Here is a 24,630-nt window from a genome sequence, read left to right as displayed (position 1 = left end):
TGTCTGATATTTGGCATTGGGTTCTTATATCCCCCTTTGCCCTGGTAGATTCTGCTGTCCAAACTGAGAAACTAAGGAGAGTTAGTTGCTGACAGTCCTTCTATTTTGTGGTGCGATGGGAATGGATTTAAGAGTGAATGGTCTCTGTAGGGGCTCCCTTCTTTTGGAATAGCCCCCCTATCCAATTTAGGATGCTTTCCACTCTTCTCATGGACTTCTGAAGTCTTGTAAACATCTGGTTTTTCCAACTGATTTTGTGTTGAAGCATGAGTAATTTTAGATCCTTTTTATTAAATATAATGAATCGTTATGAGTTGCATAGAATTGCTGTATTCTATATTTGAACTGTGAACATGGCTTAAGGTCTGCTTCCAGACTGAAGTGGTAAATATATTGCAGGGAAGGAAGGGCGGGTGGAGGAAAGAAAGCCTGAATTCCCAAGCAAAAGATGGAGTGGACTCATTGAAAAACATCTTCAGGTTCAGTCAAAGACTTTAAACGCATTTAACGTTCAAGACCTTTCTTTTCTTTTTTTTTAAAAAAAATATACCTCATCTAGTCTTGATTCCAATCTAGTGCAGTGACCTCTGTAAATCAACTAATGTACAAGTGTTTGCAAAAAAACTGGGGTCAAAAGGACTGTGTACATTGTAGTTTAGTGCCAACCGCAGTCCAAACAGCCAGATGTGGGAAGGAAAACTTTTACCTATTGGAAAAAGCAATTGATATTTGCTCCCATTTGCATACTGATTAAGGATTTCCCATTGTATAATATTTACACACTGGGACAGCAGAACAATTTGTAGCCCAGTTCTGTCTCCAAACACATTGTTCTGCATCAGAGACACTTTAACCAGTCAACATAAAAGAACAGTCACCGTGGGAAACAGTTATCTCAGGATTAGGTTGTTGATAGTATTATCCAACCAGATTGCTTTTGCCTTTAAATACCCATCATGGTGAAAAAAAGTCTTGGCCCTGATGTTTCTTTTCATGTACATTTCATTCATGTTGTTTCCAGCATTAGATGTTTATGGGAAGTCAATTCAGTTAACATAAATTTGTAAATTCCTAAGGGGGAAAAAGGGAATTAAAAGCTCTCCAGAAACACTATGGAAAAATAGATATATCAAACCTTATTCTTTCAGCTCTGCTTGTCTTCTTTTTTAAAAGGAGCTATAAATCTCCTTGCTATAGGTACGTACCTGAAAATATTCTTTTTGTTTACTTACATTTCATAGTACAAATATGCAAGCTAGTAAGATGTCTTTATCTGGTATTTACAAGAAAAAAAGTTTGTTGATATTCAGATCATGCATTCAATATGATCTTAAGGTGCGGTGTAAGAGTACACAGAAAGCATTTTTCAGTGTTTAAAAAAAACCACTCGGGCCTTTTCCCCCTTCTTGTCTTAGCAATTTGAGAATTATTTTGTCATTTAAAGTAATTTTAGAAGCTTGCCCTTTTTGTGAGAAATTTCGTGAACCTTGAATTTTTGTAATGTTTTTCTAGATGTTTTCTCTTTATTTTCCAGACTAACACTTGAGTTATATTATGAATTATACTGATGCTTTTTCTCCATGATATCAACTCATTTGTGAACTATTTAAATACGTATGGCTACTGAGTCATCAATATAAGAATCCAGTTGTTTGTCCCTTCAACCAGTCCATGTAGAAACAGACAATATTTTATTATTATAAAAACCATACATAAGGAATTCTTTTAAGTTTAATTCTTTAACCATCATGGATAGAGATGGTGTTGATTGGGAATAATTTTATAGTGTTTTAAAATTATTTAAAATATTTTTACTTTGATTTTTTTTAAAAGTTCACCCTTACTTTTATTTCCATTTTCATTTATCAAATACTGAAAATTCTAAATCAATATAAAAATACTGTAAGGAATCCCAAGTTACTGGGTGGGGAAGTTATCAGAGAAGGAAGGATAGTCTGCTTCATCATTCGCCATGTAGAAGAGGATATTTGTGCCTATTCTAGAAACTGAGTAATTGTTCGGGTTGCATTGTGCATTCACATCTGTAGACACACTTCTCTATATAAAACTGCCTTTATAGAACTTTAATGAGTACTCTCCTTTATATAGACTTATACAGATTGAATTGCGCCCACAGGGGAATGGGATTCCCAATCCCTATAATTGAGATATCCATAAGGGAATGGAGAATGTCAATTTATGCAGCGTCAGATGGAGGTTATGCAACGTATGTTGACTTTTGAGATAATTCCTGCTATAAACCTGTCACTGATGTACAATACTCATGCATCCAATACCTTTATCAATACATGCTTTGGTGAGAGTCATGACAAGTAACAATATGTAACTGAATTTGACTGAGCCCTAAAATGTTAGGTGGGAAATCGTCACAGTAGGAGACAAGGTACTATCGCTGATATCATGAGCTTGAGTTGAGAACTTTAAAAAGCAGTCACTGATAGTCCTGGGGAATTGTAGCCCAATAGATTATGAACTATTAGAAACGACTCAATTACTGGCAATCAACAACAACACTGGAAGAAATGATTTCTGATTCAAATAATTTATTCCTTTCTAAAATAGGTAAAATTGAGATATGCTTTTTAAAACATATTGTTAGCTTCATAACATAAGCCACCAATCTCCCCAAATGCCAGAGTAGTGGTAGCTCCCTGGACCATTACATATAGTCTGCTCCGAGTTATGTGATCAGGAGGACAATTTAGAATGAAGGAATTGTTAACACTCTGATCTGTGTGTGTGTGTGTGTGTGTGTGTGTATATATGCGTTATTCTGCTAATGGGTGAACAGATCAGCAGATATAAAGGAAGCAAATACAAAGGAAGCATTACATTTTAAGAAAAGAGACTTCTTATATGGGTTGAGCATTTTTATTTTATTAGAGCAGCATTCCTCTAGCTGGGAATTTGGTAATTCTGGGAGATTATAGTTCAATGCATGTCTGGGGAACTCAGTCTGAAGCAGTCAGTGTTTTAAATGAATTTAAAGGTATTTTGTAATGCGCTTAAGACCCTTATCCAAAAGTGGAATTTACTAGGTGCCCCGAGCCAGTAAAGATATGAACTCCTTGATAAAATATGAACTTGAGGTGGAGGGGAGGCAATTTGAAGTGTAACACAGGGTGCACTTGAAACAGGGAGAGTATTAAAAGCATTGATCTGTGACTCAGTTCAAAGATATTGCACAAATTAGCAAATCTTCCAAAGTACAAAGGAAATTAAATGGCAAAACTTCCTGACCAAAGGATGGATACTGTGAAAATAAAATAATTATAGCTGAACTGGAAAGATGGAAGCTTTATGACTGGTAAAAATAGAGGTTACAATTGCTGGCATTTTCCAGATGCTCCACAACTTCAAGCAACATTGTTTGTTTGGCTCAAAACAACAAAAGCACTGTTGTGCAGCTGGAATGCCACAGGTTGCTTACTATACTCTACGCCAATAGCTTTTTCAAACTTGGCAACTTTTTACTGGTGGCGAACGGCTGGGGAATTCTAGATGTTGAAGTGCACACAACTTAAAGTTGCCAAGTTTAAAAAAACACTGCTCTAAATCTTCAAACCCAGTAAGAACTGCAACTGAAAGAGCTATAACAAAAATAATAGCAAGTGTTTCTATGCAATTTAACTAATTATTGGCTTAATTTAATGTACAAGTGTTTATACTGGTATCTAATATTCTAGACCAGGGCTGTCAAACTTAAATGCCTGTTGACATTAATAGAATCATAGACTATCATAGTTGGAAGGGACTTTAGAGCAGTGGTGGGATTCAATCTTTTTTAACTACTGGTTCTGTGGGCATGGCAGGGGAAGAATACTGTAAAATCTCCAGTCAGAGGTGGTGGTATTTGCCGGTTCTCTGAACTACACAAAATTGCCGTTACCGGTTCTCCAGAACTGGTCAGAACCTGCTGAATACGACCTCTGCCTTAGAGGTAGCACTTTCCTGCTACCAATCACATTTGATAACAAGATGAGTTCTTAAGTAGGCTACTAAATCTGATAAAGACATATTTTTTGCAGGCATATTAACACAGAATCTGAAGAATCTTTAGGTACAGACTGCAATAGATTAGGATTTATTGCATTTATTAACTTATCACATTTAATACAAAAGGTAGAACAAATTACATATGAACTATGATGAAATCTAAGTAACCTTTAAAAGGAAAACTCATCTTCTATATAAAATCTTACCTGTGTATAAACCACAGCCTAAAAGACATGAAGGAATTAGTGTTAGAAGCAGTCAGTTGCAATATTAAGTTATTTTGTGCAATATACATGCATACATATATAAGTAAGCAGTGGATGAACAATTAGTTTGCATAATTTATAGCAGGATGAAGGCAAAGTATGCCTTTCTGATTACAGAATACACAAAAATTACTCTTCATTGGCGGCAAAAAGACAGAGTAGGCAATTATCTGTTAACAGAGAAAAAGAAAATTAAAAACTTTAGTCCAGCAGATCCCAGCAACTAATTTTCGCTGAATTCAGTAGGATCCACACACTTTTATCTATGTATTTTGTGCAACAGCTTTCAGGGAGAGTATAGTAGGCCTGAGTATTTTCAACAATTATGACAGGTTTAAAGGGCAGAGGAGCTGGATTTTAATCCCATATGCAGGAATTAAAGAAGTGGCTTTTCAAAATAAAGAAGTAGGTCTTAAGAACTTAAAAGCCAGAAACTAATGTTTCCTCACATTATAAACAATACCATACCATAAACCTTTAGGATAAAGACTTACATGCAGCTTGTTACTATCCCCACACATTTAAAAAATATTTTTACACACTTTCCCATTCTTGTTCATTTGATTGTAAGATGCTGGCCCATACACATAAGCAAGGCAGAAAGGCAATATTAGCTTTATTTTGATATCCATGATTTTAAAAGGCACAATTTATATTTCCCATATTATACCCACATGGGGTCTTTCCAGTTTATGTAGGATATCCCCATTTCCCGCTTTTGGATATTCTGTTAGCACTATATTTACAGAAATGGAATCTCAGTGATTCTGCACAAGTTTTTTAAAAAAGCTGTCAGTTTTCCAGATGATTCTTCACTATTACTATAGTAACTTAATACATCTCTGAGGAAGCAGACATACTAATAGTCCTTAATTTCTTTTATCAATGTATCCTATAACAAAAATAGAAGGAAAACTGACATTTAAATGAAGATGTTTATCTTGTATTTTTGAAAAGAACTGAATCCTGAACTACCATAGAAATCTTTGGCACCTTGGAAGAACAATCTGCAACTGACATAGAAAGAGAAATTTTTCCTATCTAAGGTCCGCTTCCTGCACTGCAAAAAAAAAAATTAGTACAGACAACCATTTAAAAATATATATCCTTTTAAAAAAGAAGCTTTTCCAATCAGCCAGGAGTGACCAACTGCTATTCAAAACTTGGACTGGAGTTTTTCAATACAACTTGTATTTCAGAGAATAAATCAGTGCTGGATGTTTTTCTTCTGCATTGCTGTCTTGAATACCACTAGCTTCTGTTCTGCTCTGATATTAATGCCAATAGTCTCTTGCTAAGTAGGGCATTGTGCCGCTGAAGGTATTCAATCATGTCACCTTGTTTTTCAACTACTTCTTCCAAACTTGAGAATTCTCTGAAAAGCAAAATAAAATAAAATCATACCATCATCCTAATTACATTGTCTTTTGCTATTTTAACTCATTTCAAAAGGCTTGTTCTTCCCAGAGTCATGCTGGCTCAGGAATTCTGGGAGTTGAAGTCCACAGGTCTAAAAGGGCCACGGTTCCCCAATCCTGCTCACGACTATCAAACACCCAACCCAACCCAAGGGCCTGATGAGTCACGTGGTCACACCCGTGCCTGGTTTAGCGAAGGGGGAAAAAGTCCCAATACCTCACATGACACCGCCATGATGATGTGAGTTTGACACCAGGGCTGTCTTAACAGCATTATGGGCCCTAGGCAAAGCAGTATACTGGGGCCTCTACGACAACTACTCACAAGAATAAAAATGTAAATGGTCGATAAAATTAAACATATTATTTGCATGTTAGTATTAATGAAAAAAAAATGCAGTAAAATTTAATCAATATGTTGCTGTATTTATATAATACAAGGTGCACTGAAGGGTTAACATACACAGATTAGTATGGAGTCTCTATGCTCATGGGGCCCACAGGCAAGTGCCCATCAAGCCCAGGCGTTAAGACAGCCCTGTTTGACACCCCTGCTCTAGAATAATGAATCATGAGATTAATATACCACACTATCAGGGCTTAAAAAACACAGAAAAGGATTTATCCAATTTCGGCAAATTTATACAAGTACCTGAATCCAACTTCTGAGGTAACTTGATTAGGATAAGAATACATCTTCTCTTCTTCTATTATATCAGGTCTTGGCTTTGCTTGGTTAAAGTTGCTTACCTTCACTTTGAAAACAAAGAGAAGGTCAAATGTATTCCGCTACTATCAAACTATATTCAATTAAAAACAAACTTCATTTCTAGAAAAAAAAATTGTTTCCTCTACAAAATGGAACAGTTCAAAGCTTTTAAGTATAAAACGAGATGCATTGGGGGGGGGGGGGAATGAGTGGTCTTATTATTCAGACCCAGAGAAAATCACAGAGCCCAAACAATAAAGTTAAATAAAATGACAACATCCAAAGTTGATTTAAAAGGAATTTTGAACTCTTGTAGCATAAGTAAATGTTCTGCTTCCAAAGATAAAAATCCCTTCACAAATTCCATTAAATGGGCCTCTAAAGGTAATTAGTTATGAAAAAAGAATCACAGTAAGCTAAATATTCACGTGGATGAAAACAGTTCACCAGAAAGCTTTAACTCAAGTTGTTTAGCATTCTAATCAAATGCAAACAATTTAGCAATTCTAGAATATAACCCAATACAAGCAAGGGAATAGGAAGGTTTTTCTTTCGGCTTTTCTCTAAAAAACTAAACAACAACAACCCTCCATGCGCTAAGAATAGTCAAAATGTGCCATCTTAGGGGCAAGGAAAAAGAAACTCAATTGTGCAGTTATTTGTCTTTATATAATGCAAGCATTGATACTGTTTTTCATGGCATGTTTATAATAGTGATATGTTATAACAACTGGAAAACTGGGATAATTTTTGCTCAGCTAACTAAATATCCTGAAAAAGAGCCAGGTTATGTTTAATATATTCACAAAAGAAAGAAAAAAATATATCTGGAGAAGAACTAGATGTAGTAGACCACTACACATACCTTGGCCAATGGATCTCAATGGAAAGTACATATAGGAAATTGAATGGCGTGTTAAATGTGGTTCATAGGCATTTAGCAAGCTAAGTATAAATTTCAAGAACCTCCTCCCCCTCTGCATGCCTGAAAATAAAAGTTTTCGATCAGTGTGTGCTACCTGCTCTAACATATGCCAGAAAAACATGGACACTAACCTCACAATCAATACAAAAGATACAAGTGGCGCAAAGATGCCTGCTTGGCATTACAAGACAAGATAGAAACACCTGCACACGGATTCAACAACAAACAAAAGTACACAATATCATCAAGAGAGTAAAAGAATTGAAATGGAAATGGGCTGGTCACATAGAATGATCAAGGCAGACATAGAATGGATCCCACTTGGTAAGATCCATGAAATAGACCTAAAACAAGATAGATTGATGACATCAGCAAATATTGTGGGCCCAACTGACAAAAGAAAATTCAGGACTGAATTGGTTGGAAACATGTGTAAGAGGCCTTCATCCTGAAGTGAATAGACAATGGCTAAAATGATGATGACGATGATTCTGGGTGAGTGGGGAATACATCTTTTGGATGACTCTAGAGCAAGAGTGTCAAACTGGCGGCACGCGGGCCGGATGTGTCACGCATAGGCCACGCCTACCCTGCTCTGCGAAGGGAGAAAACGTTGCGATGTTACGTGACGGCAATGTGACACCATGAGTTTGACACCCATGAGAATAGGATCTGTTTTGGCATTTCGTCAGTTTTCTTTCAAATAACAAATAAAAAGGAAGCAGGGGCTGGATATGATAAAACAGTGGCATCGCTATATTTCCCCTCTGCTTAAGAAAGTAATATGGAAATGGGAACCGTAGGCAAAATCTTCCAGCCTGTTTTGTGCCAATAAGTAAACAACCAACCAAAGAAAGCTTATTTGTTATCGGTGAGCAGAAATGGGTGAACTGGCTGAGCATAATATATGATTATCTACCAGGTAATTCAATGAGAAAAAAATGGAAATAGGTATCAACAGGGAAAGATCATGTGACCATTTCAGCTATTTTTAATACTTCACAGCAGGCTAACTATTCACTCGTTAACTCAGAGAAAACTCTTGTCAATTGGGTTATTTGTGCGGTGGGATATTTTGTTAGGAAATATGGAGATGTGGCTTATGTACCCTTCTTAACTCCTATTTAATTCCCTTTATTTTTTGAAAGGAGCATTAAAATGCTGTTTTGAAATGGTATGAATTAAAGCAGGTACGCTTGCTGAGTTGATGGATAATGTATTCCCATACATTGTGGGAAGGGTAGGGAGGATCTGGCTAGGAAAAACTGTATAAAATTATCATCATTCACACCCAATATTTGGTTCTGCAAATATGTTTCCAGAATGAATGCTTGACTGCTTAGCCAAAAAGGGGTTAGCAAACATACTGGAGAAGATTGTTTTTATTTATTTATTGGTCCCACATCAACACAATGCTTCATTCTCCTCTACTCAATCAACAGCTCTATGTGAAGAGAAAAACTCTTCCTATCTCTATTAGAATTGCTTTACTAGGCCACCTGCTATGTAGGAAGGGGGCTGGATGACTGATCAGAGGAATAACTAAAACAGGTGTGTGTACAAGCTGTAAAAAGCTTTAGATGCATTTAGCTCTCAAGCTGCCTTAAGAATTCAGGTATCAAAGCGCAGATCCGATTACCCCAAAGTACACATTCGAAACAATGGTGCCTAAAGGTGGTCAGTGGAGCAGAATCATAAAAGATGGGTAAGTTAGTGAGTTGGTTAATATAACTGTAAACAAAAGCATTTTATTGTGCCATCTAAAAAATAAGAACTTTTTTCTAAAATAGATGATTGTAAGTCAGATGAAAAGACACATGAGGGCGATTAACAACAATGCTCAGGAACAGCAGTAGAGTGGAACAACGGGCATCTGTTGCGGGGCACAAAAGATGAAATAACCACTGTGAGGAAAACTTTGCTTCATTTAGGTAATGTTACATTGCACACACATGTGTAGGGACAGGACCTGCATTCATGACACTCATTTCATCCCTTTGTCAAAGCCACTGATTCTTAATTGAACATAGAATAATAGAGTTGGAAGGAACCTTGGAGGTCTTCTAGTCCAACCCCCTGCTCTAGCAGGATAGTTTTTAAGGGAGCCTTGGTGGCGCAGTGGTTAGAGTGCAGTACTGCAAGCTACTCCTACTGCAATTTGACAGATCGAATCCCACCAGGCTCAAGGTTGACTCAGCCTTCCATCCTTCCGAGGTGGGTAAAATGAGGACCCTGATTGTTGGGGGCAAGAGGCTGACTCTGTAAACCGCTTTGAGAGGGCTGGAAAGCACTATAAAGCGGTATATAAGTCTAAGTGCTATTGCTTATTGCTATACCCTATGCCAATTCAGACAAAGAATTAAAGAATTGTGGGGCACATAAAAGACTAGCCAATGTGCTCTTATATATTTATAGTAATTTGTGTGCTATCCTACACATTGCAGTGAAAATCAATATCCTTGACCAGGAAGCAATAAAGGAAAACACTGAAGAGTAGTAAAAGAAAGTAAAAAGAAAAGAAAAGAACAAATGTGTAGACAATGTGGATTCTATGGCTATATGGAGGTCTGGATTCAAAGGGCAAAAGGGGATTCCACTTTGCTTTTTGAATTTGGATCTCTGCAGACTTATTATATAAAGTAGTAAAGCATTAATGAGCCAGAATATTCAGTATGGTTCTTGTGAACCCTTTTGAATTTTCAGTAATTCTACAAAAATATGACCTAAATGTTGAGAATCATTTTCTTCAATAAATAAATGAACAAGTTTTGGATTCATATATAGTTTTAGGAGTTGTGTGGAGACAAGAGCATGTTTTAAATCATATTTATACAGAAATATTGGAAACTGAAAACGATTCATAAGCTTCTAAGCACCACTGTATGTATTTAGCTACTTTAAAGTGCTATTTTGCTTCCATTAATTATACTTACAAAGATGCCTTAGAAGCTAGCTAAAATCTGTGCTTATGTTGCCATTGTGTATTAAATGAGACTTTACACATTACATATTTTTTTGTTCTAGGTTCTAAATTTAATTGCTTTAATTATAAACAGAGGGAGACAGCAAGTCCAATACAAAGCTATAAGACTCGAAAGCCAACTCCTTTGAAACAGCAGTTTATAGATCATTCACGTACACCTTAACTCCTTAAAATACAGATTCCCCAGGATGGCTTGAAAAATAATAGCATGGTGTCATTTTTGTCTTCTTCTTTGCTGCAATAACTTATAGAATTATTTCACTTTACTGGCAATGCTACATTCCCTGAGTTTTTAGCTTTTTTTTCATCCTAAAAAGAGACCGGAGAATTTTATTATTCTTATAAGACTGCATCTTGTGTTTGAGCTTTTCTAACACTCTCTGAATTGTGCAAATATATCTGGCAATATGCATTTTGCTCTTTCCTTCCTCAGCTTCCATGTGCCCAGTAAAAAAAAAAAAGAGCCTTGAACTATTCATGAAGAGATGTAGCTGCTTATCAGTGCCAGGCGAAAAGATTCTCAAAGCAGCTGCTTTGCCACAAAAGATGACTCTCACTGCCAAGGGAAGTGATTTCTTTACCAACAGCTGCATTTTGTATGCTCTATTTTTGTGCTGAACACTGCCCCAAGCCCTTGGGATACACCAGCGTCAAAGTTGAAAGATGTAAGTGTCATGCAAACAATTGCAGCTTTGCAGTTCCACCACCACAAAAGTTAAGTTCGGTAACATCCGCATCTTTGTCCTCCTCTCAGCATCATATAGAATAACACTGAAAGGTCTGGTGGTATGATTTCCGACAGTATAAATATTAGGGTGACAGCTTGTACATTTTTAGCAGACCGCTTCAATCAAGTTCATGTTAAAATAATGCTTTAAAAACAGAATGAGAGTGGGTGGCTTAATCACCCTAACAAGGCAAAGAAAAATTCTCACCTGTGTACACAACCAGACATATCAATGAACATATCAGTTCCATAGCCAAGATTCCCAGCATGAAGCAGAGATACATTTTATTGTGATTAGGAAACGAATGTTGCAATGACACTATCAGCAATAAAGCCACATTTCCTATTAAAAACAAACAGGACACATTAGAAACAGAAATCTGGGACAGTTTCTTCCACAAAGCCACATTGGTTGAAAGTCAAGGTCCTGTGATGGCCACTAAAACAGTGAAGGGTAGGCTAGAATTTTCCAAATATAGCTCACAAAGAACCCTTCTGCTTAAATAATAATTGTGCAATAACTTTAAGCCAAACTGCATGCAACAGATAACCTTGATCAGTAGGCCATTAAAATAAATCCATACATAGCTGACTCTAATGACCCAAAATAGAAACAAACAGAAAATGTATTAACTGTTTGCAGGGCTAGGGCTTGAATTCAATTCTTTCCTTCATTCTGCCTTCCAGGACAATTCAATCATCACTGACTGTGTATGGGTTCTGGATGAATCTTTACAATAGTGGGCTAGACTTACTGGAATGATATATACTATTTATTTGGATTGGATTTCCACCAGTCCCACTATCTTTCAGTGGGCTTTAGGAGTAAAGTTATGAACATATATAAGGTCAAATTAATATACAGATTGATTGAATACTGTCAAATCAATGTCAACTTTCAGCAACCATAGCTGAATTCTCCCTAGGATGATTTATTTTTATCTTGGCCTTTTAGATTGTTTTAGAGATATGATGATTTTAACAATAACTACAATCATTTGCTCTCCGTATCTAAATGTAAGAGCACAGTACCATTGCATTCTTTTGTATAATTGAAATCTTTTGTTGTTGCCCCCCTCCAGGACCTTCTTGTATCAGTTCTGCCTTATACATACAGAACTGTACAGGTGTCTGCTTGTTATACAGGTGTCTGCTTGTTTTAGCTGGGCTGCCCGTTATATTTTGGGTGACTGTACTGAGAAAAAAAACCCACTCTGGCTGTACCTTACCATCCAAGAATAAGATAAGGATGAGACATCATAGGACTTACAAGTAAAATGATTATTAGCATTATATAAAAGGACAATATATTTTCCCCACAGAAGCGTATCACAAGCACTATATCTTCAAGAGAATGTATCATCTGTTTAAATAGTTATTGGCCATCTTGACAATTTTTCTATCACTAGAGCTCTATCTAGTGGCCCCATTCCAGTGGTGCATATCTAACATGACTGCAGATATTCATCCATCTGTAGATTGATTGGTTGGTTCAAACTGCAGTTTGGTCGTTAACAAAATGTATATATACTGAAATGCTGAAATAGAACAATTTTTCATTAGAGAACAAGTAAACTTCTTTTCAAGGGGTGCTTATTAACCTTCCTTTTTAATATCTGGAAAAAGGTTTTTCATTCTACCCGGTAGTCAAGCAAGTTTAGACCTCTCCATGGCAAGTGTTAGCCCTTCAAGGTTCTCCAGAGAAGAAGTGCAACCAGGAGCATCAGATCATTTTTATGAATGGCAAGGTTTCATTGAACAGGATTTTGCAAGACTGAAAATATTCCTCCCTTTCTGTCCTATTGGTTCCTTCTGAAATGTTTCCCATTCTTTCCCCTCCCCACCTGCAACCTAGATTGTTCCTTATCAGATGTTGCCCAGGCTGCTGCTGCTCCTCCCACAAGGTCAACACTATCATATAACATGGGAAAACGGGGAGCCACAACGTTGTCTTGTTTCATAATTAGATAAACAAGGAATAGAAATGTAACACATATGACAGGCTTAGCTAGATATATAAATTTAAAAATGAAATTAAGCGGTACTATCATAAGAGGAAATAATCTCTCCAGTTTTGTAAGATTGCATCTTTTCATTTAATACCAATTTAATATTTGTTTTATGTTCAGAGTGCATGCAATTTTATGGTACATATACTACTTAGTTCTACAAGCCAATGAAACTAAGATATTGTAACTGATAAAAGTGAACTTATTTCTTACTGTAGTGGGCAGGATCTCAACCAACAGACCCAAGATAAAAGCTTTCAAGTAAACATTAATCTAGATAATATAAAGTATTTGACACCAGAACAGGATATATTAAAAGTTGATAAACTTTCATCCTTGAAAGCAAGGCCAAGAGCCTATTTTTCAGGGATGTTTCAAACAATATCTTACATTTACTGTATATCAGATGATACAGTCCTAATGAAAAAGTGCCTTGGATATATTCTTGATCTCTAAAAAATTAGGACCACTGGTGTTACTGCAAATTTTCTGTGCATGCAGAGGTACAAATACCGACATGATACTCATATATGTGGAATTATTTATCACACAGTGGGCCTGGTACAATGAAGATAGCACATTATTACTTTTCACAATAAAAAATATATGACCATTACTCAGCAGTGGCTGTTTGTAAGTATGCTGCAGTGTAAAATAAAATGATATTTTAAAAAGTCTTTTAAAAGTCTGAGCAGGATTTTAAACCTTTTATTAGCCATAGCTATAAGAGTGACTTGTTTCAGTTTACTAGAATAAAAGTTTCAACTTATCAGAATGATATATATCAGGACAAAAATAAAAGTCATAAAAATTTCCTCCCTAGATGTGTAACATCATTACTGCATACTGAAATACCAGAATTTAAATAGAAAGCATTAATTGAATTAAAGCATTATTTAATTAAAATAACCATGGATCATCACCTGTTGACTGAATTAGTAGGGGAAACCTTTTAAGATGTCTTGTGGTTCGGTAGATGCGGAGATAACCTTTGCTTCTAGCTTTGCTGTGGTGAAAGTGAATGAATCGCTCCAGGAACAGATGAAGCATCCATAGAATTACCTTGGCAATTGTTATAGTAGTCTGCACTTTAAAAGGATAAGTGTAGTTTTCAGGGCATGTGTCTTCACTTGAATCATCATAAGAACAAATAACCCCTGTCACAAATGCCAACACAACGAAAGTAACCTAAAAAAAGAAAGACAGTAAATAATTATATGCACTAATAAAGTATTATCAGTCAGGTTTCATACAAGCTACCCTGTTTCTCCAACAATATGGCCTCCCCCAATAGGAAGTCCCAGCATGTTTTATAGGCATGAAATGAAATTAAGCCCCTCCCCCAAATTAAGGCCTATATTAAAACATGCGAAATGGGGGGGGGAATGGTGGGGGAGGGCTTGCCGTTAGGAAGTACTTTTGTTGCACACCCGGATATGGTGCTGCCTGCGTTGACCCTGATATGAAGTGCCCCACCAACGCCGAGGTCAACATCCAAGCCATCACCACCCGCCCGAAGATGCAACGGGGGGTGGGGGGTGGAATTAAGTCACCCCTGAAAAGACGGCCTAACCATTTATTCGGGGCTCAAAAAAAAAAAAAAAAAAAAGGACCCAGCGTTATTATATGAGAAACACGGTATTTATTCCTATTAAGCATCTTTATTTTGTTTCTGTTGTGAGCTGAATTATCGTACTGTTTCAACTGGGAATGCCTGTATTTCCCAATTCAGGAACAATACCACTATAACCCAATTCTAAGCATACTAGACTATTCTAATGCAAATATGGACCCAAGATATAGCTGTGCACAGATTTAGGGTACTTTATAACAAGGAGAAGGATCATAAGAAAAGTCCATAAGATTCAGCTTTGCTTCATAGGAGTCACTGGGGTTGTTCAATAGCACAAAGGGAACTTATGATTGTATATGTTATTTTATTAAACTTTCTAAGACACCAGAGTTATTTTTTCTCAGTTGAGGAAGTCCTGGGTGTGCACATGGGATCAGTTTCCATCAGCCTGTTTCTGGAAAATGGTATGGCCAAAGTTCCTATATAAAGACTCTTAACATGAAGCAGTAAATTAATGATAAATTTTGAGGATCAGAAGCTGTTTATTACAGTCAGTATACAGTCAGTATACCACAATACTATTGCCAATAGACGTGTACAGAAATGGGTAAAAATGATTCAACATAAACTAGCAATAAAACCTCAAGAGTCAAGAAGCTTTGGCATGATTGCAATTTGTGATACTTAACATCCAACTGACAGATTTAACTTGCAAATATGCATCCATTTTAACACAAATAAGTCTCTTTAGGTGACTTGCAACTTATGGTTTGAATTCAAAAACTAACTTGCTGAAACATTAGAAATAATTAAACTTTCACTTCAGTGAAATAGAAACTCATTCAGAAAAGGGGAAATACAGCTTCTGCTTTATTTTTCCCCCCACTTCTATTGTAATCTGTCCTGAACATAATGAAGAGAGTCACTATGTTCATTCACTTGTAAAGCAAAGAATGTTAACTTAATCTGGTTTTAATACATGTCACTGTTTCTGTCATCAAGCTTTCAGAGTTTTTTTCCCTTCTTTCCTCGCCCTCTATACATAATACATACACTGAAGCATACTTCTCTTTTATTATATCCAAAATACTGCTTGGCATATGCAGAAACTGTTTTGATTGCTCTACTTCATTTTTTTAATAGTCAGTAAGGAGACATAGCAATTCAGATCCCATTACTGTAAAGAATAACAAAAGCTAGATTTATTAGTTATGGCAGCAGAAATAGGGATTTTCTGCACATTCCATTTTGTTTTTAATTTTCTCACCAGAGATATGATTCCCATGCTGAAAGTTGCCAAAACTGTAACAGTAAATACAGCGGTACCTCAGTACTCAACGTTAATTGGTTCTGATAGGCATGCCAAGTACTAAAAAATATGAGTGTCGAACAAACTAGGTGACTTCCCACTTTGTTTTGGCTGGGAAGAACTTTGTTGTTGTTTTTCCTGTGCCAATGACCTTCCCAACATGGCTGACTGTCTGTCCGCCCTCTGCAGCAGTCCTCCTCTTCCTTTTGCTGTGTGCTAAATACCAAGGAAACAATGAGTACCGGGGCAACATGTTCACATCAAAATGCATTGAGTACCAAATTCAACAAGTTTTGAAGCAGTTGAATATTGAGTTACCAATGTAATAACGATGGGGCAAGGTGGTCTTAAAAGATACTAGATGCCTCTGCCACTTTTAAAGGACCAAGAAGGAAACATTGAGATAAATGTTTTTTCCGCTGGGGAAGGAGCAATTTAGGTGGCAGAGAAAGAAGTTGGTATTCCTAATGTGTTGGTCAGCGAAGTAAAATAGGCACATTTTACCACTGGTCTTCAGGAAAGCTGATTTTTTGCATGACACCACATTTGTTTTGTTTTTTCAACTTACATGCAGAAGCAACAAAACATTGGCAACAAAGACTGTAGGTATAGCATGGAACTCTGGATGAAGCCTGGAATGTAACGTATGGCGTGGAAGAAGTGGTGCATCAAGTAGAGGGTCATCATCCATACTCTGCGTTACCTCCAAGGACCCCTGAAACAGATGACATTTTTTTAAAAAAAACCAGAAAGTCAAAGTAACTTTTATAATATGCAGAAATCAATTACGCTATTTGTGTAAGTTGTCTCACATTAGAAAGAGCCGTACATTTCAAAAAGCAAATCCTATTATGCGTAATAGGATTTAACATCATCTACAGAGAATTATAGTTATCATGTAATTTTACCCAGATTATAGCAATGAAGGTCCTGAGTATAAAGACCCAAAGAAAATGTTGCTATGAAAAAGAATATAAATCCAATTAAAATATTTACCTCCGCATCCATAAATAACACCCTCAGCATCCATAATTTATTTGATGGGGGGCATGAAATCCATGTTCAAGTTTTAGAATAACCTCCACAAAACCAAACTTCAGTACAACTCTGAAACTGTCAAACATGTCTGACTGGAAAATCTGGCTCACAAATCTGCCCAGGAAATGCTGATTCCACTCCACATTTAATTATGAAAGGTGGTTTTGGGCCCATCACTATTTCTCATAAAGCATCCTTATGTTGTGAGGAAAAGAGAGACCAGAAGTTCTACTGTACCAGGAGGCCAACACAGGAGTACACTTCACATTACATTGAATACAGACCTGAAAATGCTACTTTTGTGTATTTTTTTCAACATAAAATCTTTTTAGATTAGCGTACTGTTAACAATTGCAAGCATTTTTTTTCATTAATATATTCATTCTACAGGAGCAAAAAGACCTTTAAAACCTGCTGTTTTCCTGTTCCATGTAACATGATCAGAAATCGTCAAAGCAAAAATGTCAAGTAGATAGCTCAGTATAACTGAAGCTTTTCTAGAAATAAATCCCCATAACTTTACTTATTTATTCATTTTTTATGCAGCCACCTCAATCAAATTCATTTCCTTCTGGGCATAATAAATATATTTAAATTAGAAAATATTTTAGATACTTTTGGTCAGGGAAGTATTTTCTAAATTTATTAATACAAAACCATGACCTTAGGATTTCAGAACAAAATGAAGTATTCACTAACCATTTGTGCTATAGTAATATGTTTTGTTTTTAATCAATCAAACAAAACATTGAATTGGAATGTAGGTATTATCATGGAATTATTATGTTTTCAAATAAAGCAAGTGAATCACTATTGAACGGAAATAGCATGGTCTTCAGAATAGCATGGTCTTTGGAAAAACGGTCTGGTTTTCAGGACCACCCTTTGTATTTCAGACTTTATAAAAGGATATGCCAATTCTGTAGTTCAATATTAACAGGAAGTAGGAAGCGCAGTGGTTTAATGGTTTAAAGACAGTGGGGAAGGACTGTGATGGTTGAAGACCCTAGGACTTGTGTGGTGGGGTCACTTGCCTTGGCTTTTGTCACACTAGCAGTTTGAAAGCATGCTAAATGCAGATACCACTTAGTAAAGTACCACCTTGTTAAGAGGAAAAACAGTGCTAAATGCAGACGTAGAAACCAAAACCTGACCTTGTCTGAATGCAACGCCTGACCCCAAGCCAGTTTGCTCCCTGTGGTACACTATGGATGACACAACAGCATGAACCAAACATGCTTAGGCAGTCAAACAACCACTCTGTATTAACATGGTATTAGTCTCCTGACTAACCTACTATTGCTGTACACTAAATAAAATAATTAGTAGTAAGAAGTCAGTTTTAAGAGTGCTAACAATGTAATATATAGATGTCTACTGAAATGTATATCCTATTGGATAAAATTTATATGTAGGCTCAAAATAGAATACATCTTAATTTCACGTTTCACCTTTCACAGAGAAAGAGACCAGAGAAAGAGACCAAATTATCATTCCTGACAAAGGGGGAAAAAAACTCTTCCATCAGTTCTAGTTACATGACCAATAATGAAAAAAGTCAATTCTAATAATAGCTGGAGATCAATGTAATCTAATGAATGTATTACACTCCAATTTTTAATTACAAAATTGTTTTTCAAATATGTAATTAAATTTTAGAAATCTAGCACAAGACAGAGAAAGCAACCCTTATTTTGACAGGTTAACATCCTGCACAGAACTTATTTTCAGTGCAAGAATCAGTCACAGCAGACAGGCAAACAGAATCATCTCAAGTATCTTTTAGTTTTGTCTCCAAATCTCTTCTTGGTCCTACTGAAATCCTAGCAAACTCTGTGCAAATTCATATTTGTGTGTGTGTGTGTAATCATGACCTTTTATATTTATTTGTGCTCTGGACCGGTTTTATAAATGCTGGTAGAACATAAAACAAAGCTCGGTTCATCTAACAATGCTTCTGGCACTTTAACTTCAGCATTTGTGTAGCAAGGATTTCAAGCCGAAATAGGGAAAGGAGGAAACAGAGGAGGAAAACTGGAAAACCTAGGATAGGATAGGATAGTTTTTATTTTTAAGACAAGCATATACAAACAAAACATAAAAACATAAAACCATCCATTTTATATACATACAGTGTGTCAGTTGGTTACAAATCTTTTGTGCTATTCTTTCGTAGTCGTTACAGTTTATAGAAATTTTTACATTGTCAAAGAAACATATGCTTATATATTTATCAGTTATTAACTATCCATGACTAAACTATTTATTCCATAGGAAAACCTACGAAAACTTTAACCTTAGACTGTCTACTATTGACCTCCCCCCTTTCCTAAGAGGTCTGCATAAGCGCACCAACCGTCCCCGTCCTATTGTTTCTTTTATTTCTTTTATGTACCCATGTATTCATAACTATGTTTTTACTTATACCTATTATCTGGTAAGCAATTGACAAATAAAAAATAAATAAAAAAATAAAAATATTAAGCATAGCTATGACCAACAATGAGGACAATTAACCAGTGGAATAGATCGCCTACTGGGTGGTGGGTACTTCATCACTAGAGGTTTTTAGGAAGAAACTGGACAGCCGCTAGTCTGAAATGTATGCTTGAGGGGGGGGGGTTGGACTAGAAGATCTCCCAAGGTCCCTTCCAGCTCTATTCTGACTATGCCAGACACAAAGGCATCCCACTGTCACATACATGCTTCAACGGACAGGATTTTTGACTCACTGTACCGGTGTGGAAATTACTGGAAGGTCCTAATAAAATTATTAGCCCCAAGATCTCGCCTAAGCAAAATAGAAAGAAGACCAGAAAGCCATCACATGATCGTGAGGAGACGCCTTCATGCTGGGGCTCTCCCAAACATGAAAAGGAGGAAACAGTATTTGTCAGAAATGGTGTAGGGTCTCCCGCTTGGGCGGGGGGGGGGGGGTGGACTAGATGACCTACAAGGTCCCTTCCAACTCTGATTAGCTGTAATCTGTATCAATATATCTTCCCGGTATATCTCTCAACTAGTTGGGAATCATCATATTTGGCTGGCAACGACAGCAGCCGCAGCCCGACTCGTTTGCAGAGCTTAGTCGGGATGAGGGCAATACCGGAGCAGCGATGGGTGGGACCCCCAATATCGGGACCCCCAAATGGGTGCAACCCCCCTCCCCCCCCCTAAGGCTCGCCGTTCACTGGGAGCGTACCTAGTAACCTACACACACTACTCACGCCAGGGACAGCCGCCCCTCCCCAACCCCCACCAGCACCACTCACGTTATCCAGAGAGCGCAACTGCCGCCGTCCTCCTGAAGCCGAAGCTCCCGCCATGGTGGCGCTGCTTCCCACAGCTGCTTCCGGTGCCCCGCCCCCCCCTCCACCTTCGTTGCAATAATAAAGGAAGCGCCCCGCCCTCCTTCCCTTTCACGGGCGCGACGTAGCTTTTTGTTTCCCACGCCGAAGCTCCGCCCCACGCTTTTTTTCAACTGCGCGCGGTTCTTTGGAGGCGCGTGGCTCTCAAAAAATAACCGCCTCTCCCGAGGGACACGCCCACCCACCCCCGACCTCTTCCAACCCCCCACCCGAAACGTAGTACGCTATTCTGCCTCAGGGCCAAAATGGGAGGGAAATGCCGTTCGCTTTGCTGAAGGGGCGACTTCTTCTTTTTTTTTTTAACCTGCCGGTTACGCGTTGGGGGGTGGGTTCCTTCAGAATGGCCCAAAGCCACGGAGAGAGCAGAAGGATGAATTCGAGAAAAGAATTAAAAAAAAAAAACGCGTTTCTGATAGCGTACCGACAACTGCCCGTCTTCTGTCAGGGACTAAGAGAACACGCAGTTGCGGATTTCTTTGCCCTTAACGTATCTGGCCATGAGGAGTTTAAAACGTGAAAACAATCTTCGATCCCGGTTTTGCTCCATCTCGGTATCTTATCTAGCCCATGAGTGATGCTTTTAGGCATCATGAATGGCACTGGAACAACACGTTTCTCCTTATTCTGACGTTATCTAATTCTAAGAGATCTGTGACGGCCTCGAAGGGAGGCAAAATAACACTGGTGTTTTCCGACAGTTAGAAGAATTAATCAATAAAATTGTGCTTCTGCCTACCAGCATCCATTGGGTATTATTCATCTGCCTAGCATCTGCCAGTCCATGGTGTGAGAGAGTTGAAGGCTGTTTGGAAACTGAAAGAGTATTTGCTGTGTGAGCAAGAAGGAGACAGCAAGGAGCCTGGGCGTGCCTTAGCTCAACTGTTCTGTACTAAAGTTGCTGTGAAAGTAAAACAAACTGAAACTCCTCTGCGTTTTGCATTTGGAACAGATTTCTTTTCAGGTGGGGACGGGGAGTAGAACCCCTTAGCATCAGAGCATGTTAATAATAATATAGGAAATACTAATGCTCTGGTGATCATTTGGAAAAATCCTTTCTTAGTGAGCACCTAGAAGCCAAGAGGAACATATGTGCCAAATTTCAAGTTTGTAGGCTTTACGGTTCTGGAGATTTTGTGATGATGCCTGAGTGGTATTTCACATTCATTCATTCATTCATTCATTCATTTATATAGAAAAAGAAGAAGATATATAAATATTTACATGGAAATAATTCTCAACATTTCAGTTCAGTAAATACAGAGTGGAAATTGTAGCATTTTTTTTTACAAACTGGATCCAGAGAATTTCAATCTTTGGGTCTAAATGGAATTTGTATTGCAATTTGGGAGTCATCCTGAATTCATTGATTGAAGAATAGGTAGTAACCATGGCACAGAGAGTGTTAATATAAATACTGTGCCAGTTGCACCTATTACTACTATACTCTGGGAGGCCCTACTCAAGAGTCAACCTGTCATCTTTTTTTATTATGGCTGTGATACATATGGAGCTGCCTTTGAAGACCACTACAGTTGGTACAGAATGTAGCACCATATTGGTAATTTATTTATTTATTTATTGTATTAAATTTGGAGGACATTGAGTCCAGAATAATTCCAGGTAGTTTATACATTATAAAAAACAAATTTGTCCTAGGAAATAGCATTTGAGAATTGGATAGGACTGCCCAATCTATCTTTTTTTTTTTTTTTTTGGGGGGCTTTTAAGAAGCTTTTCAGTTAGGTGTCAACTCTGAGATCAGCTGCCATAAGAATGTGAATAATGAACGGGGTGAGAGAGTTGGACAGTTCAAGGTTATTTAGTATGTCGCATTAAAAAATTCCAGCTGCGGTTAATTGGTTCTTGTGATTTATGAAGTATAGTAGTGGGAGGAGATAGGGAGGATTTGTGAGACGGGGCTGGGAATGAGTTTCAGTTTTGGAAATGTCCATAGACATACCAGAGCTGTTCCTAATAAATCAATTGGAGATTATGCTTGTCTCGGAGTGATTGATTACTATGGATAATTTCTGGATGCCTAACATCAGGCATGCAGTCCTAAGATTGTGTGCCTCGCTTGATTGCTTTAGGGACATTTTTGCATTGGTTGAAGTTTTCTCAGATATGTCAAGTTTTATTATTTATAATGTGCTTTTTATGATTTTTTTGTCATTCATTGTTTATATAAATAGTTATGAGTATTAATCAATCATGGTTATAAATCAGTATAAAGAAGATGGGATGCAAACAATTTTTAAACTAAAAATGTTAAAACAAAAATTGCACAATTTTTTTAAAAAAAAATACATTATACAGATGGTCCTCAACTTATGACCATAATTGAGCCCCAAAATTTTGTTGCTAAGTGAGACAGTTGTATGTGAATTTTGTCCCCTTTTATGACCTTTCACTGCAGGTGGTCGTGGCCAGGAGGGCCTTTGTGCAACTGCGGGTTGTGTACCAATTACGCCCTTTCCTGGACCAACGGTCCCTACTCAGTCATTCATGCCCTAGTCACTTCCCGTCTTGATTATTGCAACGCGCTCTACATGGGGCCCCTTGAAGAACATCCAGAAGCTCCAGTTGATGCAAAATGCAGCGGCCCGCATGGTTTTGCGCAGCTCCCGGTGTGCACATTTCACCACTCCTGCGAGAGCTGCGTTGGTTGCCAATTTGCTTCCGGGGGCAATTCAGGGTGCTGGTTGTCACCTTTAAAGCCCTTCATGGCTTGGGTCCGGGTTATCTGAGGAAACATCTCTTGCTGATCAACATCTACCCAACCCATTGGACCGGGGATGCAGGGAATGCTGCGGGTCCCATCCCTGAGGGAGATACACCTGTTGGGACCCAGAAGAAGGACCTTCTCTGTGGTGGCTCCCTCTCTCTGGAACATCATTCCCCCAGAGATTAGAATGGCCCCCTCTCTAATACTCTTCCAAAAGGCACTGAAGACCTGGTTCTGCCAGTGGGCCTGGGGAGCCCATTGCGGGATGGAGCCCATCAAATGGCTGATGTGATCTGCTGGTGTTGGAGCGGGGGAGTTGGGGGGAAATTTTATTTCCAGATTTTGTTCTCTTGTACTTTATTAATTTATTTCTTTTTGTTAGTTTTTTATTTATTTTTTAATATGGTTTTACATTCTGTAAGCCACCTCAAGTCACCATGGGTGAATAGGCAGCAATATAAATTCAATAAATAAACACGTATGTAGAGTGGAATAGTAGTATTGCAACCACTCTTTTCTGTCAGTTATAAACATTTATATTTCATACCACTTCACAAGCACAGTTGGAGATTAAACCTAATATTGTTTCTTTCCTGTCAGTTCCAAGGACAATTGTTTTAAGACACAGTGATTGAATTATACAGTATGTCCAAAATGTTTAAGCATTAAGTTTCTTTTTAATGTTTTCCGTGAATAGTGTTACTTCATTTAATACTTATATAGTCAATTTGATGTCTCTCATGTTGAATAGTTTGCCTAGATCTGCTATATCTTTCTTTCAAATGGAAGACATTTCTTTCTTCTTTTTTTATCGCTACCATAGCAAAATATAAAAAGATGATGAAAGTCCCAGAAAGTTTGAATCTCAGCATAAACTGAAAATCCCAGGAGGGTTCCTAGCACACTGAAGGGATGTGGATTGGCATATCTTTCTTCACTAATTGTTTCAATATTTATTCAATATAATCCTTTTTATCGTTTCAGTCTGATCTGAGACTATTGCCTTTGAATTCTAAAGAACCTATTGGCTCCTGATTGGTGATTGGGGTACCAACACATTACATTATCTTACTTGAACTTTTTGTCTTTCCAAATAAACTACTGTTCTCAGTGTATTGGCATTACTTATATCTTTATCTTCTTTGCAACTCAGTTCTTCATTGAGCAAATTTTCCTTTGTTACCTTTTGCTTTCTACTTTTCTTCAGCTATTTTTGTGTAGGCAGACAGCTATTTCACCTTCTGTTGATGAATTTTAGGATATTTTTGTTGGTTACATCTCTAATGGTGTTAATATATTTCAGTTTAGAGTTTTTTAAACACTTTAACAAACTATCCATGTAATATATTCTTTACATCTGTTGCATAACCATATTGAATATTGATGAGGTCATTTCTTATTAGTCTTGATTTTTTAAATTATTTTATTTAGGTAAAAATCTGCATTCAGCATCTGGTTTTATTTTTGGTGACTGAACTGATGAGCTTTTCCATCTTTGTTGCAAAATACATACTCAATTTGATTTCATTGTTGTCTATCTTTTGATCTCAATGTTTATAGCTG

At 37.4% G+C, this 24,630-nt stretch overlaps 1 protein-coding gene across 4 annotated transcripts; it reads right to left on the bottom strand.

Annotated features, from left to right (window-relative positions):
* Positions 1–4,094: 4,094 nt before the first annotated feature.
* On the bottom strand, positions 4,095–20,331 carry TMEM192 (transmembrane protein 192). 4 transcript variants are annotated; one of them, XM_087963645.1, is made up of 7 exons: positions 20,185–20,331; positions 16,505–16,651; positions 13,978–14,242; positions 11,254–11,388; positions 7,276–7,395; positions 6,354–6,456; positions 4,095–5,658 (listed from the first exon to the last, which is right to left on the bottom strand). In XM_087963645.1, exons 2-7 carry the CDS (start codon positions 16,625–16,627, stop codon positions 5,535–5,537), a joined length of 870 nt encoding a protein of 289 aa, XP_087819771.1. In that variant the 5' UTR covers positions 16,628–16,651; positions 20,185–20,331; the 3' UTR covers positions 4,095–5,534. The 4 variants fall into 4 exon arrangements, with proteins under 4 accessions (XP_087819771.1, XP_087819770.1, XP_026545011.1 ...); XM_087963644.1 differs by having other exon boundaries at positions 20,247–20,331; XM_026689226.2 differs by lacking the exon at positions 7,276–7,395 and having other exon boundaries at positions 20,247–20,331.
* Positions 20,332–24,630: the final 4,299 nt, after the last annotated feature.

Source organism: Notechis scutatus, chromosome 4, assembly GCF_049901735.1.
Source record: "Notechis scutatus isolate UNSWTSFEM ecotype Mainland chromosome 4, rNotScu1.2, whole genome shotgun sequence".
NCBI classification, from domain to species: domain Eukaryota; kingdom Metazoa; phylum Chordata; class Lepidosauria; order Squamata; family Elapidae; genus Notechis; species Notechis scutatus.
The sequence above is the reverse complement of the archived record's forward strand: the minus strand, read 5'-3'. Positions and strand labels throughout refer to the sequence as shown.